General features: G+C 49.6%; 3 protein-coding genes across 4 annotated transcripts in view; 1 reads left to right on the top strand and 2 right to left on the bottom strand.

Moving 5' to 3' along the window:
• Nucleotides 1-2,964, bottom strand: part of LOC135821618 (fibrillin-1-like) — a 15,397-nt gene extending 12,433 nt beyond the window's left edge. The window contains exons 1-2 of the mRNA XM_065334615.1: nt 2,605-2,964; nt 322-399 (exon numbers count right to left, since the gene is read on the bottom strand). Of these exons, the coding sequence (XP_065190687.1) occupies nt 322-385 (64 nt within the window). The 5' untranslated portion in view covers nt 386-399; nt 2,605-2,964. The remainder of the gene's footprint in view (nt 1-321; nt 400-2,604) is intronic.
• Nucleotides 2,965-13,040: 10,076 nt separating this feature from the next.
• Nucleotides 13,041-17,438, top strand: LOC135820980 (mitochondrial import inner membrane translocase subunit Tim22-like). The gene is made up of 4 exons (XM_065334038.1): nt 13,041-13,542; nt 14,645-14,856; nt 15,763-15,835; nt 16,380-17,438. The coding sequence occupies exons 1-4, from the start codon at nt 13,113-13,115 to the stop codon at nt 16,454-16,456; spliced, it is 792 nt and encodes a 263-aa protein (XP_065190110.1). The 5' UTR covers nt 13,041-13,112; the 3' UTR covers nt 16,457-17,438.
• A 1,474-nt stretch (nt 17,439-18,912) lies between these two features.
• LOC135820979 (phosphorylase b kinase gamma catalytic chain, skeletal muscle/heart isoform-like) overlaps nt 18,913-20,000 on the bottom strand; it is a 19,367-nt gene continuing 18,279 nt past the window's right edge. For both annotated transcript variants that reach the window (XM_065334036.1, XM_065334035.1), the window contains one exon: nt 18,913-19,836. In XM_065334036.1, coding sequence (XP_065190108.1) covers nt 19,342-19,836 — 495 coding nt within the window. In that variant the 3' untranslated portion in view covers nt 18,913-19,341. The remainder of the gene's footprint in view (nt 19,837-20,000) is intronic.

Genomic DNA, 20,000 nt, shown 5'->3' with positions numbered 1-20,000 from the left:
ATCATACTATACAAAATATGGGTTCACATACATTCAAATGGGACTTCGGTTATAAGGACACTTCGCGAATAAGGACACTTTTCTGATGCCCCGCCGAATGTCGTTATTGGCGAAGTTGACTGTACACCAACAATGTTGTAATAGGAACAGTGCCAGGGTGCCAGCTTTGCACTTTGGATCGGATTTCAGTGAGCGGAACTGTAGGTTCGTCCTGAGAAACACTAGGAAGAGAGAAAATATCGGAATGGGGCCAGTATTGCCTGGATTCTTCAGGCATCACCGAGATCATTGCAACAGACTCGGGTGTACACAAGTACATACCTGAGCTGGGTGCACTCCACTGGCAAACCATCAGGCACAACAGCGCCCATGCCAAGGGTGGCATTGCGCCACTGTCCCCTGCAAATCACGACACGGCACAGAACGCACGAAAAGAGGGGAGACAAAAGTGGGGACAGCGTCCTACAGGATGGCTGGCTGTTGCCCATGCTGGGCTGCGACAGTTGAGACTTGTCAAACATTTTGGTTGGTGGAGTTCACAATGCCCCACCTGCACAGCTGCACTAGTTGATAGTCAGCCCCGATTCCATAGTTGTTTGTTCTGTCAATCCTCAACTTCTGTGTTCTAGTCGTATATTTGTCCTCCCTGCAACTTTGTTATTTTTCTTGCTATAAAGTTTGTCCCAAGCCAGGGTTGTGATCTTCGTACTTCTGAAGTAAATTTTTTTAAAAGATGAAACACTCCGATAGGACTCTATCTATGGGCCTCAAGCTGGGCAATAGTTGATTGGCCGCGGCTCCTCAGAAACACCAATGACATCCCCCTGTAGTGGAATGAGTTGTACGGGTCACCCGATGGGACCTGTACGCATCACGCCGAGCCGGTCTTTTAACTACCGGTCCAACTATAGCTTATTGGAAATCACGCTCGACTGGTGCCTGGGACCCAATTTCTGGAATGAACAGAGATCATTTTAATGAAGATACTGCCAGGGACATAACAGCAGTCCTAAAAGACCGCTGTTAAGTCCCTGGTAGTGTCTTCAGCCTTAAAATAACGCCCATTACTGTGGTACAATTACTGTCTCAACATCGAATGTTCAGCTGTCCTATTGCATCTACCGTATTTCCCCGATTATAAGTTGCACTTGATTATAAGTCGCAACCCATTTTTTTTAGGTCTGAACCAAATTGTATCAATACAGTCAGATGAGTAGGAAGTCACACTGGATTGTAAGTATTGTAAGCTTTTGAAGTATAGTGTAAAACGTGCAACTTACATTCGGGGGAAATACGGTACTAAGACGTAAATCAAAAAAAGTTAGAGTGCCAGTTTCAACTGAATGGACTGTAGGGAACGCTGCGCAACACCTCTAAACCGTTGCTTCGTGTTCTACGGGTAGGTCACGGATACAGCTGCATGTACAGTGGAGTGCACTGTGTCTTAGTACGGTACTTGGATAAGGCATGCGCTTGCTTAGTACTGTCACTGTACAGGACACGGGTGTATTGACTTGGGTACGGCGGATTCTGCCGGCAGAAAAATTGGCAGAATTCGGTACTTTTTCTGGTAAGTTTCATGCATGTTTGGTATGTGGATAAAAAAAATGGAGCAGAATTCGAGGAATTGCCCGCCATAAGGTTTGTATGGTGCTGCTAATTTCACTGCTTTTCGAGCAGAATCTGCCACCTTTTCGAGCAGAATCCGCCGGTCCCTAGTATTGACCCCTTACTGGAGTTAGGGGCGTCGGGAGGTGTTTTAGGGTCAGCCACCTGAACTATAATTCACCTGTGGATTTTGGGGTGGCTACTCGGAAAACTTTCGAAATTTAGAGCCCAAATCAGTGCTTTTTATTGCGTCACAGTTTGGGACATTTGGAGAAAGAGCGGTACGGTCATTAGTATACCGTAGAGACCGTGGCGTGACCAAACAAACGGGCTGGAATGATTCCCAGTGATTCCCATTGTGGAATTTGACCAACCAAACACAACCTAAGTACGGTACATGGTTCCTGCTGCCTATGCCTATGGGGTGCATCTTATCCGAGTTCCACTGTATGACCATTATCTTGGTATCGCACTCAAATTCTATGCCAGGCCTTGGACAAATGCACAGGGCCATAAACAATGTCCTTCCTGTTGAATTTAAAATTAACAGCTAGGTTTTAGCGATTCTGCGGGAGCTATCAGTTTGCTATCTGGCTGAACTCATATCGAGGTGAAATACAAAAAAAACTTCCATACTTTAGTCCCTTTCGACAAGTAGCACTTCAGCCCTTCATTTTCGCTACAAAGAGAAATGCATGACGGTAAGCCGGTACAGTCGGCAGTGCCGTAGTCAAGAACGATCGTGAATTGTCACCTCGGAATTTTATCTACACTGAAGCGGCGCTACATTTCATTCCCAAAACCCTGCACTAGTGTTCGCTGAGAAGACTTTGACGACCAGAGCATTATATTCGGAAGGAGGATTTCCGTGCGTGGAGAGTCGCCCGTAACCCCGGAGACGTCTCAACGGGATCTTTCCCCGGACTTTCCTGACCCTGGCTTCAGCGGTCGTCTTCGCCGGAGGAGAGTAAAACCATGCTGCAGCAGTCTCCTTACCTTGTTCTCCGTTGAGCACCAATGTCCGAGTTATTGTGTAGCAGTGGAAAATCGGATGGGGCCTTCCGCCCGTTCGTTGATCGACGCTGTAGTATTTAAGCTCTCGCTCCTTCAACTACATTCACGCACGAATGCTGAATCGAAATAACATAATTGTTTCGAGACTCTTGCACTGAGTTTATACTGAAGTGGGAAGACAGGCAAACCTTCTTTTGTAAACAAGAAACGACGATTCTCAGAATTCAAGTACAAGTTGCTTCAACAGTTTCCTCAACTCAAGCCAAGCCTGATACGCGAGTGTTGCCAGATCTGTTTGCGACAGGGCGTCGCATTCGAAGCCTGCCCGGGCTGAGACCCGAGGGCTACACTGATTGCTGTGCGCATGCGCGTCCGAGGAGGCCGATGTTTAGACTACGAACCCGTCATAATTATTGTTTGCTGAGAAAGCCAGGTGCAGAATGACCATGCACGATCCATGATGGCTCATGAGTGCACTGATCAGACGGAATGCAAAGGAAAGGACTGAGGTCAAAGGGCAAAGGTCATTGCGCGTGCACCTTCTAAAGGAGACAAAGCACTACTTTTAGGGAAAGCAAGTCACTGCACCGCTTATCCATTTATTTTGTTACACCGTAGTCTTCGATCTTGGACTCGAGTAGAATCTACTCGCTGCTCGTCTGGGCGGACTCTAGTATAGAGGACTTTCCAATGAGTCATACCATGCGGCCTAAGAGGATTCGGGCCAAAGATCATCGAGTTCACCACCGATCACCGGACTTGAAACGGAGCTTGGGTGGCAAAAAAAGAAGACTGCACTGGAAGGAAACAGTGTTTTTCGAAAGCAGTTCCATTTTGCTTACTGTAGTTTGAGAATACCAAAGGGCTGCTCGCGATCGGATGTTCCCACACCTGGATCGTCTTTGAGTTGTTATCGTTTTCCCTACGATGGAGAACGACGGAACCAGTGGATGACGGACACACGACTCGAGAACTTCGCTCCTTATGCAAATACTTCGAAGTACACGAATATTGTTCCATCACGTCGTTGGCGAAGAGAAAAGTCATGATCATCCCCTGTCACCCCAGTACGTATCGAACGAACTAACTAACTTGTTCAGCTCATTTGTGGCAGCACCAGTAAAGGCGGAAACACGAAGATGATTCCGAACACTATCAACTTACTTAGTTTGTTGGGGTGCAAGGTATAGCTGATTGAGATACGAGAGGTACCTGGTTCAAGTCCTGCCTGGGAGCGGTTTTTCCAGCCGTGCTGCTACCCACATATGCCACAGTCAACTGGGAACTTGTGGCCAGGCACAAGGGGTACATGGATGCAGCTAATGGGGTCGTTTTCGGCACTTGTGCCAGTGGTTGTGAGACTTGCCCACTCACCCCCACCGTTAGGCGCTGCATCTGCCGCTAGGGTTTATCGGGTGTTAGCGGCCGTCGTGAGTTCCCTTCGGGAACGGATACGATAATTTACTTTTTTTTTTTTTTTTTAAGGTATAGCTGGAGTTTGACGATTGATAGTGCTGATGCTGATGGTAATGACTAATGTACCCAGCTCTAGGGGCTCCCCGGTAGTACATTGGGTACTGCACTTGCCTGCGACCCGAGAGGTCGCGGGTTCGAGCCCCGCAGTCGCACATCTGACTGCAAAATCCCCACGACGCAGCTCACCAGATCAAGGTGTGGGTCCTCTGCACTCAGTAGAGTCAAGTCGAGCGAGCTGCAACTCCCGGTGCCGAAAGGCGGGCTCACGCCCCGACATGGCTACTTCCCCTTGTCTAGCCCCCAAGACGAAAAATGATAGTAGCCGACTGGCCGAAATTAAAAAAAATAATAATAATGCACGTACCTCTACATGACTGGTGGTGCTAGCTATTCTAGTACTGGCCCTGGGTGCAACTCATCATCTCTTCCATGCGAGTGTGTATGCCTCATGTTCTGCACAATGTGTATTTCCTTTGTCATGGATAAATACTCTGATCGACCTACTTGCGCAATCTTCTTCTGCTTCCCACTTGGTTGCTGCGCTGTGCAGTTCTTCATCTGCTGCGGCACATACTAGTATACCTCATCTTCTGTCTGTCTGGTCAATTAGGTACATGTATTCAGCTTCTTGATCTTTCTTGTGGTGATGATCATCTTGATCTTACTTCTTGTGTAACTCTTGCAAAGGCAGTAATGGAGGACACTCTACCGGTAATCAGCAACTGCTTATGGAGAATGCCAGGTCGAGGGACGACCAGGAAAAAACAATAGCTGTATTGGATGTGCATTCATCAGCGTGTTTTAAGATCAGGACAACTAAGTTCGCCACTACACCAGCTTTTTTGGCTACTTTGGAGCAATGATGATGATGGCCGTGTTTGACTTTGTCAGCTTTCGTGCTACCAGCCACCACATGTCAACATTGTCATACTCGTACTGATAAAGAAGAAAAACCCACACACGCACGCACACGCACGCACGCACACACGCACACACACACACACACACACACACACACACACATGGATACACTGACAGGCATGCAAAGCAAGAGAGACAGAGAGTCAGGCAGCGAAAGAGAAGTGAGACTACTTGTAGGTTATGGGCACGGTGCTCCAATTTCTGCCCAGCTGAAGTAAAATCCATGTACACTATTTTCGTGTAGTGTTCATTGACGGTGCCAGCCACTGGTGACCCAGTGGTGTAGGTGGTGACATTCAGCACACATCACATTCCAGTCTCCAACGTGAATTCAGTCAAAACAACACTGCACTGCAGCAACATGGGAGCATGCTTCTCCCAGGCCCACCATGCAAGTGCAGTGTGCGCCAAGAACAATTCCAGGTAATTCAGCAGCTACCCAAGGATGGACAGGTTCGGCAAAAACACTCCGCGAGTGCCTGACGTTTGCAAACGAATTTTGTTGACAGTTGTTGTTTCTTCATTCGATTGGGCAAGACACGATAATGTGCCAGCCCAGCCAGCAATGAGACACATGCATTTGTATCCATCAGGGCTATTGTAAGACTTTAGAGAGTCCTTTGCATATGTGCTGGGGACATTCACTAAATATTTTGAGAGGCCTGGATACCCAACGCAGGGGGATTGGCTGAAAGGTCTTCGTCCATAGGTAAATATGGGTAAATATGGATCAATGTACTGGGCCCACGGATTCTGTCAATCTTCTCGCGGCAACGCCTCTTTAAGGCTGGAATAAACAGTAGAGTAACTGCGGCTAGTAATCCTCGCGACTTTAATACCGAAACTATTCACCACATCAAAGAAAAGCAAAAGTGCTTCACGGCCTGCAACATCATTTGAACCGTACACCGAACAACACATTTGATTCTCGCACAGCGATAAGCCACACTCGCTACACACCAAACAACAGCACATTTGTATTGCGGTTAGGAGGGCCAGAAGTGTGACACCACGTTCTTTTACATAGAAGGATGCGGAATTGTAGAATAGCGGAAGAAGGGACAGAGCACATGGATATTCTGTGAAAGCAACGCAATGGCAGCAACTGAGAGAGCAATGACCGAAAACCAGAAGCACCACTTGGGACCGTCAGATTAATTCGTCTGGGCCGAGCCAGCCGGGAAAAAACCCTCGCGCCGACGGACGCATTATTTTTTTGAGGGAAAAAACCGGGTGTAAAACCCCAAGTGGCTAATCTGACAAGTACAAAAAGCAGGGAGGGAGGGTGGGTACCTCAAGACGACTGGCCAGTCGTGCTCATGCGCAGCGGTTTAGAGAACATGTGAAGATGTACGAGTAAAAAGAAATTGATCAGATGACTGCTCACTTGTGAGAAAAAACACGAGAAAAAACCGCTGTGACGAGAAAATACTTCTCGCCTCTGTCGCTGCGCTCTGCCGTCGAGAAGATACCATTCTCGCACAGCGATAAGCCACACTCGCTACACACCAAACAACAGCACATTTGTATTGCGGTTAGGAGGGCCAGAAGTGTGACTGCTAGACAACGCATAGTAGGGACAGAGCAGTGGAAGAAGTGGACAGAGGACAACGCGAATTCAGCTATATATGCGCATATCTGTACGAGTATGGTATAGACAAGCTAACGCCGTGTTCGGCCTCCGCTACTAAGCAACGTCATAGGCTAGTTGCTCCAGTGCCGTCCAACCCGGGATGTGTTGTGGGGCTGTAGGGAAGAAGCATAAGACCAGAAGAAGGGACAAGGACAGGGGAAAGGGCGGCCACCACGCCGACAGGTTTGCCGGCATGGTAGTTACCAACATTGGGAGCGTAAGTTAGAATAAGTATCCAGCGAGCAGCAGCACTATACGGCCCCCGTAATGTGGCTTGCGCCGGTTTAGACTTGGAAAAGGAGCGCCCTGCATCCCTGACACTGTGTAGCTACCCTTTTGTGCCAGCGGCAGCCCAGACTCCGTCTACCCCGTTTCACGGTAGTTCAGGGTGGTACGCTGTCTGACCGTGTATGCTATCACACCAACTACCTCGTGTGCAGAAATATTTGACGGAAATCTCGCCTTGCGGTTGTATTGCTCTGGGTAGAAATAGATCGGCCTATATGGCCGGAATTAGTGCGTAAGGGGGAATGGGGGTTGCTGCTAAACAAAACCAGAGAAGTTGAACATGAGACACGAAAATGTATCAGATTGCATGATTGGCAGCATCACCACAGTGAGGATGTGAGTTTATACTGCTGAATGACGCTGACCGCTGACTGATGCTGACCGCTGACTGATGCTGACTGCTGAATGACGCTGACTGCTGACTGACGCTGACCGCTGGCTGGTGCTGACCGCTGACTGCTGGCTGATGCTGACTGACGCTGACCGCTGGCTGATGCTGACCGCTGACTGATGCTGGCCGCTGACTGATGCTGGCCGCTGACTGATGCTGACTGCTGGCTGATGCTGACTGCTGACTGATGCTGACTGCTGGGTGACGCTGACAGTTGACTGACGCTGCCCGCTGAACGATGCTGGCTTCCGGCCGCTGTTCTTCCGGGTTGTTGTTCGGGATTAAGGCGGCCCTTGCCTGGGGCGGTTGGGCTTGTGCCGGCCGCATCCGCAGACTCTTACAGCGAGTACTTCGCATGTTGGGCTATCGCTGCCGAAGAGGTTCCACTTACACTCACCCGAGATGAAAAGGTTCTCCCGAGGCGGGATGACCATATGATCGACCACCATATCTCGGAAGCCCGCTGGAGACCATAGCAGTGGCCACCATGTGGCCGAAGGCCAGAAAGGGAGGATCAGAGTGCCGTCTGCGTGGCAAGCTTGCATGTGGCGAATCGTGCGACCGATGAGGTGGATTGGAGGTTCGATCCAATTGTTCTCGTCGTTCCAGCTCACGGAGAATGCGTCCACAGACGTGCAGCCTGGGGACCACCATCTACTGCAGAAGCGCTGCATCTGAGCGTTCTGCGGAGTAGCGAAGCGGTCGATTGTATGTGGGCCCCATTTCCGGTCAAGCATTAGGAAGACGTCTGGCGCAAGCTGCCAATCGTCCTGGTCCTTCACCTTTGAGAAGAAGTCAGCTCTCTCATTCTCTTCCCGAGGTATCCACTCTGCCCGGAACGTGATACCTTGTCGGATGCAGATACGGAAGAGTGCCAGGGCTTCGTCGTGAAGATGGGGGTGTTTGCTGCCAGATGCGATTATCGCGACTGCCGCCTGATTATCTGATCGGTGGATCACTTCGCATCCTGACAAGACTGGTAATAGAGATAGTATCACGTATCTAACGGCAATGAGCTCACGGAGAGTGCTGCTTGTTTCACGTACCTCTGGTGGAAGCGGTCCTCTGGCAACGCAGGTGCCGAGCTTTGAAACGGAGTATCCGCCCCACCCGGTTTCGCTGGCATCGGACCAAGTGAGAACTGCAGAAGCTGCTACGAGGGGCCTCAGCGGGCGGCCGTGGAATTTATGGAAGCTTTCCGACCAAAACGTGATTTCATTGCGGAGCTGGGGAGTCGCATGTACAATCTCCTCCCACGAGGCGGCTGTGGAGATAGCCTCATACATTGCTCTAGTTTGTAGCCGTGTTACCGTACCGAAAGCTGGGCTCATTGAGATGATGGAGCCTGCGATCTTGGCTACTTCTCTGGCTGTGGCATGATCAAGGTTTGTTGTGGTGAGGAGGTGCGAGAGTTTCTCTACGCGCGCTTCGGTCACCTTGATGGTGCCCTGGGCCAGGTCAACATGGAAGCCCAGCATGTCTCCCTGTTGTGATGGTGTGAATCGGCTTTTCTCACTGAGAATAAAACCTGATTTCAGGATGTCTGCCCGAACAATATCAGCAAGCTTACTAGCAGCAGTCTGTGACGATTCTGCCCCCGCACCGTCGTCTAGATACATGAACAATTTGTGACCATTGCGTCTCCACCAATGCACCAGATCTCTGGTGATTTTCGTAAATACATGTGGTGCGGTGCAGAGTCCGAAAGGTAACACTGTAAATGTGTAGAGCTCTCCTCGCCATTTGAATCCCAAATATTTGTGATACCTGGGATCAATGTCGATATGGTGGTAAGCGGACTTCAGGTCGAATGAGAAAAAATACTCCCCCGTTTCAAACATGGTTCGAAGGGTGCTGATATCCTCGTATTTGAACCTAGGTGCCAGGAGGTGCTTGTTGAGATATCGCAGGTCTAGGATCAGCCTCAGCTTTTTCTGCTCAACTACACCTAGAGGGCTACAAATGCTGATCTTGTCAGCAGTGGTTTTCTCTATGCATTTTGCAGATAGTAAACTGACGATAGCTTCGGACACAAATGATACATGTTTGAAACAGCTTGAGTGATTTTTGCAGCATAGGGTGTGGGAGTGGTTGTGAACGGTAGATAGTAACCATTACTTAATACATTGAATGTGAAGGACGAGCAGCCAATAGATGACCAAAAACTTAAACAATTACGAAGGCGACCGCTGAGTACAACATTACACGACGAGGATGATTCACAATAAAAATCATTGGCAGAATGCATAGGATAGATCAACTCAGCAATATTACATTGAGGATACGATTGAGGATACGCGTGATTCAAGTGATAATTCTCTGGCTCATCGAGCTCTCCTAGCGTTTCCAGAGGCTGCGTCTGGGCAAAGCTTGGCCCAGTGGCCAGGTTTTCCGCAGGCGAAGCATACGACTTTCGCCGACGGGGCAGCAGACGACTGCTGGTCGGTTCGCGGAGCTGGAGGGACCCTGGGGCTCCGCGGCGAGTATGGCTCGTAGTGAGGACGAAAACTAGAACTGGGCCTCACTGATCGGCTCTGTCGCCTGGTCTTCTCCACTTCAGTCTCAGCCCTCTTGATCCTTTTCGCGTCCTCGTCATCGTCGGCAATGTCGTGCTCGCCTTTGTACTGGATCGCCGTGGCCCAGTCATATTTGTCGGCGATTTTTATAATTTTCTTCCTTTTGTCGCATAAGGACATACCTTCCATGATGGCGGTTTTGGCAGGTCCATCCGGGATGGTCCGGGCCGCGTCCTCCAGCTTCGCCTCCACCTGGTCCACAAAGTCGTGATGCTCCTTGCAGCTCTCCTTACGAAAGGAGTAAGTAGTTGTTTGCTTTGCTTTGAGGCGATGCAACTCCGCAGTGGCAGTTTCCAGTTGCTTCTTGCATGCCTCCATTTCAGAGACAGACTTCTCTGCTAGAGCATGCTGCTCTTTGACAAGTTGTGTCAGGTTCGTTGCCCAGTCTGGCGTGGCGGACGAAGCTGAAGCGGGAGCAGATGCGTTCTCAGCCATGCTGGTGAGAAAAAAAAAATTTGATAAATGTCTGTTGGAAAGACGAAAAAGAACGTGGTGTCGAAAAGGCTACCTCAAGACGACTGGCCAGTCGTGCTCATGCGCAGCGGTTTAGAGAACATGTGAAGATGTACGAGTAAAAAGAAATTGATCAGATGACTGCTCACTTGTGAGAAAAAACACGAGAAAAAACCGCTGTGACGAGAAAATACTTCTCGCCTCTGTCGCTGCGCTCTGCCGTCGAGAAGATACCATTCTCTTTTTGCCACCCAAGCACATTTTACCGTAGGACACGGACTTGTCTTATGGGTGATCTTTGGGTGGACACCGGGAAGGCGCCAAAAAGGTGATGTAATGGAAAGTCCTCTATATAGTCTAGACGTGTGCTGTACACTTTCAGTTTCACTGTTTCAGGCAGATGCAGAGCGACTTGAATTTGTTGAAAAGGATAGAAGGATCATGTCGAACATCGCACGCTTTATCTCGCGCTGGAACCAGTTCTGTATTAGGGACCATCGCAAAAGTTCGCAGAAGCCCCTGAAACGAAGAGCATACGTTTGGGGGGGAGGGAGTCGGTGCGAAAATCGCAAACCGGGCTTCAATTCAAAAAAGTATTGACGACATAATTATAGGAGCTGTAGGATTAGCATGCCATCACAGCCGGCGTAGATCGCTTGTCAGGACGTGTATGGGGAATGTGAAAGCAATATACACCAATCAACGTTCATTGTACATGTAATGCTCAAAGGATACAACTGCATAGCTCTAGCTGTTCTCGTTCTTAGGCTGTGTTTACATGAAGCGTTTCAACCCGGGTTGAGTTCGACCCGGGTCAGATTTCAACCCGCCATGTGCACAAAGTGAATGGCGCGTTTACATGACGCATTGCGCTTGACCCGGGTTGAAATTTCGCCCCGGGTTGATTTCAACCCTCCCCCCAAGGGGAGGGTTGAAATCAACCCGGGTCAAGAAAATCGTACAAACGTACTTCTGTGCGTATCTCGCGCCAGGTTTGAACAGCACTGCAGATGCAAATTTCGCGCGAACGGATTCACGTGACCATACAGGACTGTAGAAGTGGACTTTTGGCGGCATATCAGTATTTGACCCGGGTCAACTGTCTTCATGTAAACGCTCACCTCTTTTGTCTATCGTACAGACTTTCAACCCGGGCTGAACTCGACCCGGGTTGAAATTTCTCATGTAAACACAGCCTTAGATCACCCACTGCAAGGTGATATCATCGTTGCATTTATAAAGTGCTGTACATTGGTACACACTGATACAACAATGCTTGTGTAGTATTATAAGTAGAGGATATAACCCGAGTCAGAGGGTTATACCGGCTGAATATAAATCCCGACTGCGATAGCAGGAGGGATTTATATGAGGGTACGGTATAACCCGACTACGAGGGTCATATCCTACTTATGCCAGGTACCCCTACGCATTTCCAGAACAACAAACCTATTTGGAGATCTCCTACATCATGCAGTACATGAACATCTTCTGATGGTTATCAGTTGTCAGTTGAAAGAATGGTCGAGCAAGGTCAGAAGGAGATTCCTCCGTGGATGTTTGGCATAAGATTTCCTTTCAGTACCAGTGCATATTGTAGCATCTTCATGATCTTGTCTTGAGTCGTGAGCGGTGCGGAAGTCGACTGAATTGCTGCGGTGCTGGAGTTTGTCGTTGAATCAAACTACCGTCACTAGTTAGATTACAGACTCTTTGGGAGTAAGTGTTACTATAATTATGGTACAGTGCTGATTTTCACATGCGGCATCTTATAATCAGTTTTGCTTGCAAGTAGATGCATTTGCATGCACTGTTTTGTATCACATTTCAATCCAATCTATTGTAGCATTTTCCAATCGGGTTGAAGTACATGTACACTGGTATTCTAAACGTATTTACGAAGGAGACAGTCTGTTGATGATCTTCAACTCTTCGAAGTACAATGTACATTGCTGACCCATTCGGGATACTTCGTGGTTATTCGACGTTCTTTATCCTCAGATTCAGTATAACAGAATACTCTGTAGACGAATTCCAGGTCATTCTTCTTTTCCATTGTGTACTGTTCCTCGTCAGTGTGCCGTTCTGTGTGGAGTGTACACGTGCATGTGGTGTCCGTTGTGTCTGTTTATGTATGGTCCGTGCGCTGGAGTACTGCCGCCGTACAAGTTCACTGCCTTTCAGGCAGTGAACATGTACGGTGGCAGTGCCCTAGCGTACGTACCGTGCACCGGGATTTATATTCTATATAAATCCCGGGCGGGATTTATACTGGCCAATATAACCATGGCTAGACGAGCGCTGATTGGCTGAAAACAGGCCCTCCGTACCGTACCATGGTATAATAATTATTATGTGTGAGCATCCAAGTGAAAAAATGAAGCCCATATTGTGACTGTCGTTTCGTTTGAGGGGGGAGGGAGGGGGGTCAGGCCCGAAACTCACGGTCTTCGTTTCGGGGGCTTCTGCGAACTTTTGCGATGGTCCCTTACATCCTGCAAAATCGACCTCCTCTCACTACGGCCATGCCGGTCATTCATCTGAGCCCTATTTGAAAACTACAGTCAGCAGCTGCCAGCAATCAGCATCATCGATTCCTTCCCGGTGACCTGGTCACTTCGTGGAAAACGATTGGCGGATTGCTCCCAGTAGCATCCTAGGTGTTCACGTGACTACAATTACGTCACGTGTCAAGTGTTTTAGGTTACGTCATGGCCTTTGCAATAATGACGTCAATGGCGAACATTGCATAATGCTGTTCACATTTTTTTGTAGTTCAAAGGTATTTTCAATTTTTCTGTTCTCGATGCGATCGTCTCATTTTGTTCAACGACTTCAACCGTTCAGTCATATCAGTCAATTATCTCAACAACTTTACTTCGCTTGTATTGGAAGCCTTACCTGTAACGGTTCACTAGCCATGTTTCCTAGTTCTAGAAATTCTGGCGTAGAGGGTCCGCGACAAACTGTCGGTGAGGCTTCCTCTTCGCCATCGGCCCAGGACGACATGTACTTGAGAGTCTTGGAGAACGTCCGCAGCGGACGCCTGGATGGTGGCCAGCGCTTCGTGCAGCCAAACAGCTGGGCCGGAGCACTGGTCGCGGGGAAGCCGCAGATGCAGGTAAACATGGAGAGTTTCATCGAGGGGTGCGCATTCAAGACGGGCATGAGCGGAGCAATGGGTAAGAGACTACAGATCAGATTTTTTTTAAATTATTTTAAATGAGAAACTTTTCAAGTACTGTAAATCGACAAATTTTGGCCGGTGAGAAACTTTGGCCGATCTCCTAATGAAACTTTTGGCTGTGATCAAACTTTGGCTGATTGGGGTTCAATCTTGCATCATTTGACTCTACGACAAACTTTGGCCTGCGATTTACTTTGGCCGGTTGGCACCAAGCGGCGAATTCAGCGAAATTAAATCGCCAGCGAAAATTAGTTAATTTACAGTACTAGTACTCGCAGACTCCATGATAACGCAAATTATTTATCAGTTTGCGGAAATGAAAAGGGACGGGAACGTAAATAATATTGACGTGTTCCTAGCATGCACGGCTCTGTAACATTGTGTGCCTATTCTCTACCCCTTACGTACATCACATACACTGTGCATGTACATTGTACACATGAGTATGACCACATTGCCTACACACACACACACACACACACAAACTGGCTAATGTGCGTGACTTGTTCATCAATGTTCCTTATTTTCGCGAGAAGATGCGAGCGCGAATATATAAGCGGCGTGAAGTCAAACTTCAACAGTGGGTGTTTGTGTGCGGCCACGGTGCTCCTCGAACACTTGTCATCGTCAAGCTGCCTGTTCAAGAAATCGTTAATAGTTGGCGACGCGGACATTAGGCGGTTTACAGCACACCTACTACACATTGGCTCATACATGTTGCCCCCCCCCCCCCCCCCCCCCCCGACCTCCGATCAGGTCATAATAATAATGATCTTGGGAAATTGGTGGCACATTGCATCGTGCATCACGGGTCTTCGTCTTTGGCACAGCGGGCTGTGTGTGTGTGCGTGTGTATCTGGCGCTAGTCTTGACCTGTCTCATTCAGATCTTGTCCGCTATCGTTGCTATAAGAGAAAATCTGTGGGTGCACATCCAGTGCATTTGCAGATTTGCGTGCTTCTCTTGCGACGGGGTACATTGCGACGGGCGTATGATGGTACATGGTGTTCACATGTGTCTGTGTGTGTCTGTGTGTGTGTGTGTGTGTGTGTGGTACATGTGTGCTTGGGTGTGTGTGTGTGTGTGTGTGCGTACAGGATTCGGCCTTGGCATCGCTCTTGGTATTTTCACGTCAATGCTGGACCCTGCCATTGCCGGTGAGCCTATGTCGGGCACCGTGGGTCCGCAAGCTAAACCGATGACGGTCAAACAAACGGCCAAGGAGATTGGAAAACGGAGCATGGGTTATGGCAAGAGCTTTGGTGCTATCGGAGCCATGTTTTCCGGAACAGAGTGTATGCTGGAATCGGTAGGTGACAATGATGGTGGTGGGATGTGCGGGGGACTTGTTGAGTGGTGGTGGTGATGGTGATGGTGCTGGGAGGTGTGCTGCTGGTGCTGGTGTTGGTGGGGGTCCTGGTGGTGGTGGTGCTGCTGCTGCTGGTGATGGTGGTGGTGTTTGTGCTGCTGCTGATGGTGGTGCTGCTGATGGTGTGCTGCTAGTGATGGTGGTGGTGTTTGTACTGCTGCTGATGGTGGTGCTGCTGGTGGTGTGCTGCTGCTGATGGTGGTGGTGTTTGTGCTGCTGCTGATGGTGGTGGTGTTTGTGCTGCTGCTGATGGTGGTGCTGCTGATGGTGTGCTGCTGCTGATGGTGCTGCTGATGGTGTGCTGCTGCTGATGGTGGTGGTGTTTGTGCTGCTGCTGATGGTGGTGCTGCTGATGGTGGTAATGATGGTGCTGGTGCCGGTGGTACTGCTGCTGCTGTTGGTGGTACTGCTGATGGTGGTGCTGATAGTTGTGGTTGGCCTGCAAGCCACGCAGGAGTCCACTGTAGGACATGACAAGGGCGGATGTATCTACATTGAGCATGCACACGTGTGACAGGCGTCTCCTTGTCACATGTGTCGCACATCACATCGCGGAGAGTGATAATTGTGAATCTTGCTTGAGCCGTACCCCCTTCTTTGACGGATATCGGGGGGATAACTGTAGCTCTTGTGCCAGGATGTATCCTTGGTTCAACCTATGCTTTAGGAAGAGTTTATGCCAGTGTGAGCCTTATGTTGCTCTTTATTAGGAGATTGATGTGTGTGGGTGTGTGCATGTGCATCTGTTTGTGCCCGTGTGTGTGTCTTGGTGTGTGGGGATGTGCGTTTGTGTGTGTGGGTGGGTGTATGTGTGTGCGTGCGTGCATTGCATATTCTGTTGCACAGTATCAAGGTCGCACTGGCTCAGCGAACAGTGTGGTATGTGGCTGCGTTGTCGGTGGAGCATTAGGCCTCCGAGGTGAGTTAGACCAGTTCTTGAGTCAACCATCGTGTGCAGGGTGCAGGTTGTGTGACGGGTTTTGTCATGTGATGTGAAGTTCTGCCGTCGCAGACCCCGTAGACCGGAGTTGCACGCTCTTGGAATTGTGCACTATTTGATGACAGCTACTGCAAAGCAGCTAATTTAGCGCCGGTGATATTTTCGCTATTTTAGCGAAAGGAGTGCTTTCGCTCAGGTTTTGCCGCACCAATCGAAATTTTGCAAGTACAGTACTATTCACCTTTTGTTTCTTCTCTTAAAGCCCAGATCGCTAAAATATTTGATCGCAAATTGGTCCTGATTTACAAAACCCTAAACATTGTACCCGCTAAAATTAGCTGTTCTACAGTATGCGTGAGTGCAAGTATTTCATTGAGCACAGCCGCAGGACAGTGAAATATGATCTGGGCCGTAGTGGTGAAAGAAACCGATGATGTAATCTGTGTGTGTGTGCATGCAAACGTGTGCACATGTGTGTGTATGTGTGTGCACGCCTTGATGCACGCGCTGTCGTCATCTGCAGCTGGCGTCAAGCCTGGCGTCATGGGCTGCGCAGGGTTTGCGGCCTTTTCCGCCGCGATCGACCACTTCATGAGATGAGCAATGCTACGTGCTATCTCTGCTGATTGTGCTGTTGCTAATGCCTGGACCATGTTCACACGCAACCATCATTCTACCTCATACCCAGGCCTGTGATTCCACTCTAGCTGTGCTAGCTGCCTGCTAGTCTGCTGTGGTAGTTCGGTACAGTATTGCCGTCTGTGGTTTCTGGAGACGGGCAAGTCTCCCCAACCAAGCTCTCTGCCCCTCTCTCGTCCTGCTAGAGCCGGCAGTGAGAAGAATGCTGCTGTGGTGGCCGCACGGCCTCTGTTTGCTTTGGCAGCTGGTAGCGCCGACCGGGCAATGCCAGGCCTCCGTCCGTATGTGCTCAGATCCGTGCGGCTGCGTGCTGTAACGGGTGCGCACACGATCGTGTGTTGGAAGGCATGCGTGTAGTTTGAATGAGGTGTCTCATAACGTGTCGGTCATCTCAAGCCGAGGCTGAATAACTGCTATACCCGCGCGTGCCTGTGTGTGTGTGTGTGTGTGTGTGCACGTGCGCGCCCCACCGCCGAATCACACCAATCACTGGGGGCACTCATCGCTCATTCTCTTCCACGGCCTCGTACTGGTATTTATTCTTTGCTACTTTCTCACGTATGGACTGACCTGAGCAGTGAAACTTGCTGTGCGTGCAGTATCCTTTTTGTTCCAGTAGTTAGTGGTTGCTATATAGCCTATGGTAGTTCCGCTGCAGCTCCAGGAAGTTAGCTTAGCGTTATCAGTGTGTATGACACAGGTACTACTAGTACTAGCCGACTGCTGCTTGCGGCCCGGCCCGACTTGGTAACTTTCCACTCAGCAATGTCTCCCTTTCCCTGGTGCACCTGGAGTAGTTTCTGTGCTTTCTTCTCTGGCAACTGCTGCTGATGTACTGCGCCTCCCCTCGTGCCAAGTTGCTCCCAAGAAGTCTGGAGTTGTGAATTTGTGTGCTTTCTGAATTGTCTACATTTCCTTTATGTTCATAAACAGCGTGAAGCAGGGAGAGACAGACAGACAGAGAGGAAGAGGGAGGGAGGGAGGGAGAGACACACAGAGAGAGAGAGACATACAGAGATGTGATGCCATGACCATTTGCACTAGTGGCACAGTACTGTTCTACTCCCAGCTTTTGTCCGTATTAAACCCACAAAATACATGCACTTCGGAATCTCACAGCCTTGCATTCCCTTCTACTAGTTGTCCTGCATGCCCTAGGACAACTCAATTTCCACGTCCATTGAAGGTTATCTAATCTTGTTCTTACTCTTTCCTCCCTTTCCATCGTGATCGTAACATTGGGCATGATTGCCCGTTTGACTTGCGATGTAAAAATAAATAAAAGCAATACAATACAAAAAATACATGCCGGGACGCGAGTACACGCACACAAGCCGCGAGTACACGCACACAAGCACACCAACACAAATTGCGGTATTGAGCCCCATGCGGAATGGAAGAAAGAGATTTTCAATTCACAGAAGAATATCCTGATAAAAATACATTTTTTTTAAATACCGGTAAAAAATTAAGCAGCTGAATGACACAAATTATCAAGCTCAACCTGGTCGTGATCCTCAAAATGTGGCTGCTGCCAAGTCAGTGTCACTGCAGAGTGGTGTTACAGTGTAGGTAGCGAAAGAAACAAACACCAACAGCCTGTAGCATAATACAGCATGCTAACACCGGTAACAGCAGTAGCAGCGAACGTGCACTCGAGCAACAGAACATTGGCTGACACAGAGAAGCTTTGTACAATACGTTGCATGCGGTAAGCCTATACGGAGGAACCTCCGAATTCCGACCGCACTTCGGAACGGATTTCCGAGATCAGACGGTATAAAGGAAGAATATAAAACACTCGGTGGGATGCTGAGAGGTGAGCAGATGGTTTAAAACATAAGTTAGAGGGTAACTTAATAATAGAGGCTGTGCATGTGTGCGCGGCATTGTCATGATAGGTCGGCTATAGAACAGCGGACAAGCGCAAGCAGCCAGTGAAGCGGAGATGCCAGCCCATGGAGCATTCCGAGATAGTTCAGTGTGCGAATGGGCAGGTTCAGCAGGGAAATATTCAGCAGAGTAAATACCAAATACAGTGATAAGAGCAGCAGAGTATAGATCTTTGAAAAGCGAATAAACCGGTAGATATATGGGGGTGAAATGACTCTCGCACACAGCACTGCCACACCATTAAAAAAAGAGCAGCGCTCCTAAAATCCTACATACAGGCGTGCGCACACACACACACACACACACACACACACACACGCGCACACACACACACACACACACACACACACACACACACACACACTAAATGACCTAGGCTGGCAGCGACAGCACCAGCGTGTTCAGCAACTCTATTGTGCTTCAACAATTTTTTAATGCAGCAAACAGCGGACAAGCTCAAGCCTGGAGGACCAAACCACGCATTTGAGACAGACACAGATCTCAACTGATGAAGATCATTCAACGCGGGGACTTACACATGTAGGCCATGATGCTTTACGGCATCTTGAAGGCCAGTCATCAATTCCACTCAATGACTTCCGGGAACACGTCTCACGGCGTATTACTGCACGCGCCGTACCCGTCAAGATAACACAGTAATGGCGCTGTAGCTTACACGACATGAAGAGAGAGGAGCAGTCGAGGTACGCCATCAGCAAACAACCAGCACAATGTGCTCACAGTGTTTTCAGACGGCGGCCGGCTCCAGGGAAGCGTTTCATTCGGCGTGGACATTGCAGTCAAGGATGCGCGACCAGCGGTACCTGGCGCGCATCGGCCAGGAACAGGTCTTACCACAACACACACACACACACACACACACACACACACACACACACACACACTGTGACACGAGCACGTACAGCACGTACACACTGCGTAGCTGCGAGCGCTCACATATGCGGCAGCGGGCTGATGGCCGGCCGTCCGGTCGCCACGGAACCCGGCGTGGGGCTAGCGCGCGCCGACTGTCGTGGCGTGGCCATCACACCCCCTGTCATGCGACTGCGCACGCGCTGAGCCACGTTCTTCGGCTGGTTCTCGAACATGGCGGCGCGGTTCTGCTGGTCGCCTTTCTTCACCCAGTGCCCGTAAACGCGGAACGCCAGCCCGTCGATGGCGCTGCGTATGAGCGCGTGCTCGTACGGCACTTCAGGTGCCGTGTCCACCGTCGGGATTTCCATGTCGTCGCAGTCGTCCGACGTCGGACTGCCGGCCCGCGACGACACCATGCTGTCACAGCCGACATCGGCGTCGCCCCCGCTGCCAGCTGCACTGTGATGGGACGACGGGGTCAAGTGATCGGGGGTTTCCGCGCTGGATGCGCGACTGCGGTTGTACACGGCGCGGTTGAGCACCTTGGCGGCCACAATTGCATCCACCGCGCCCTGTGTGTGTGTGTCGGCAAACATCAAAGCAAGAAAAAAGCACAATACATTAGTGGCTACATGTGTGTGCTGTGTGCATGTGTGGTGTGTGGGTGTGAGTGAGAGAGAGAGAGAGAGAGAGAGAGAGAGAGAGAGAGAGAGAGAGAGAGAGAGAGAGAGAGAGA

Source organism: Sycon ciliatum, chromosome 7 (assembly GCF_964019385.1).
Source record: "Sycon ciliatum chromosome 7, ocSycCili1.1, whole genome shotgun sequence".
Classification (NCBI taxonomy): Eukaryota; Metazoa; Porifera; class Calcarea; order Leucosolenida; family Sycettidae; genus Sycon; species Sycon ciliatum.
This window is presented reverse-complemented; position numbering and strand designations above follow the sequence as displayed.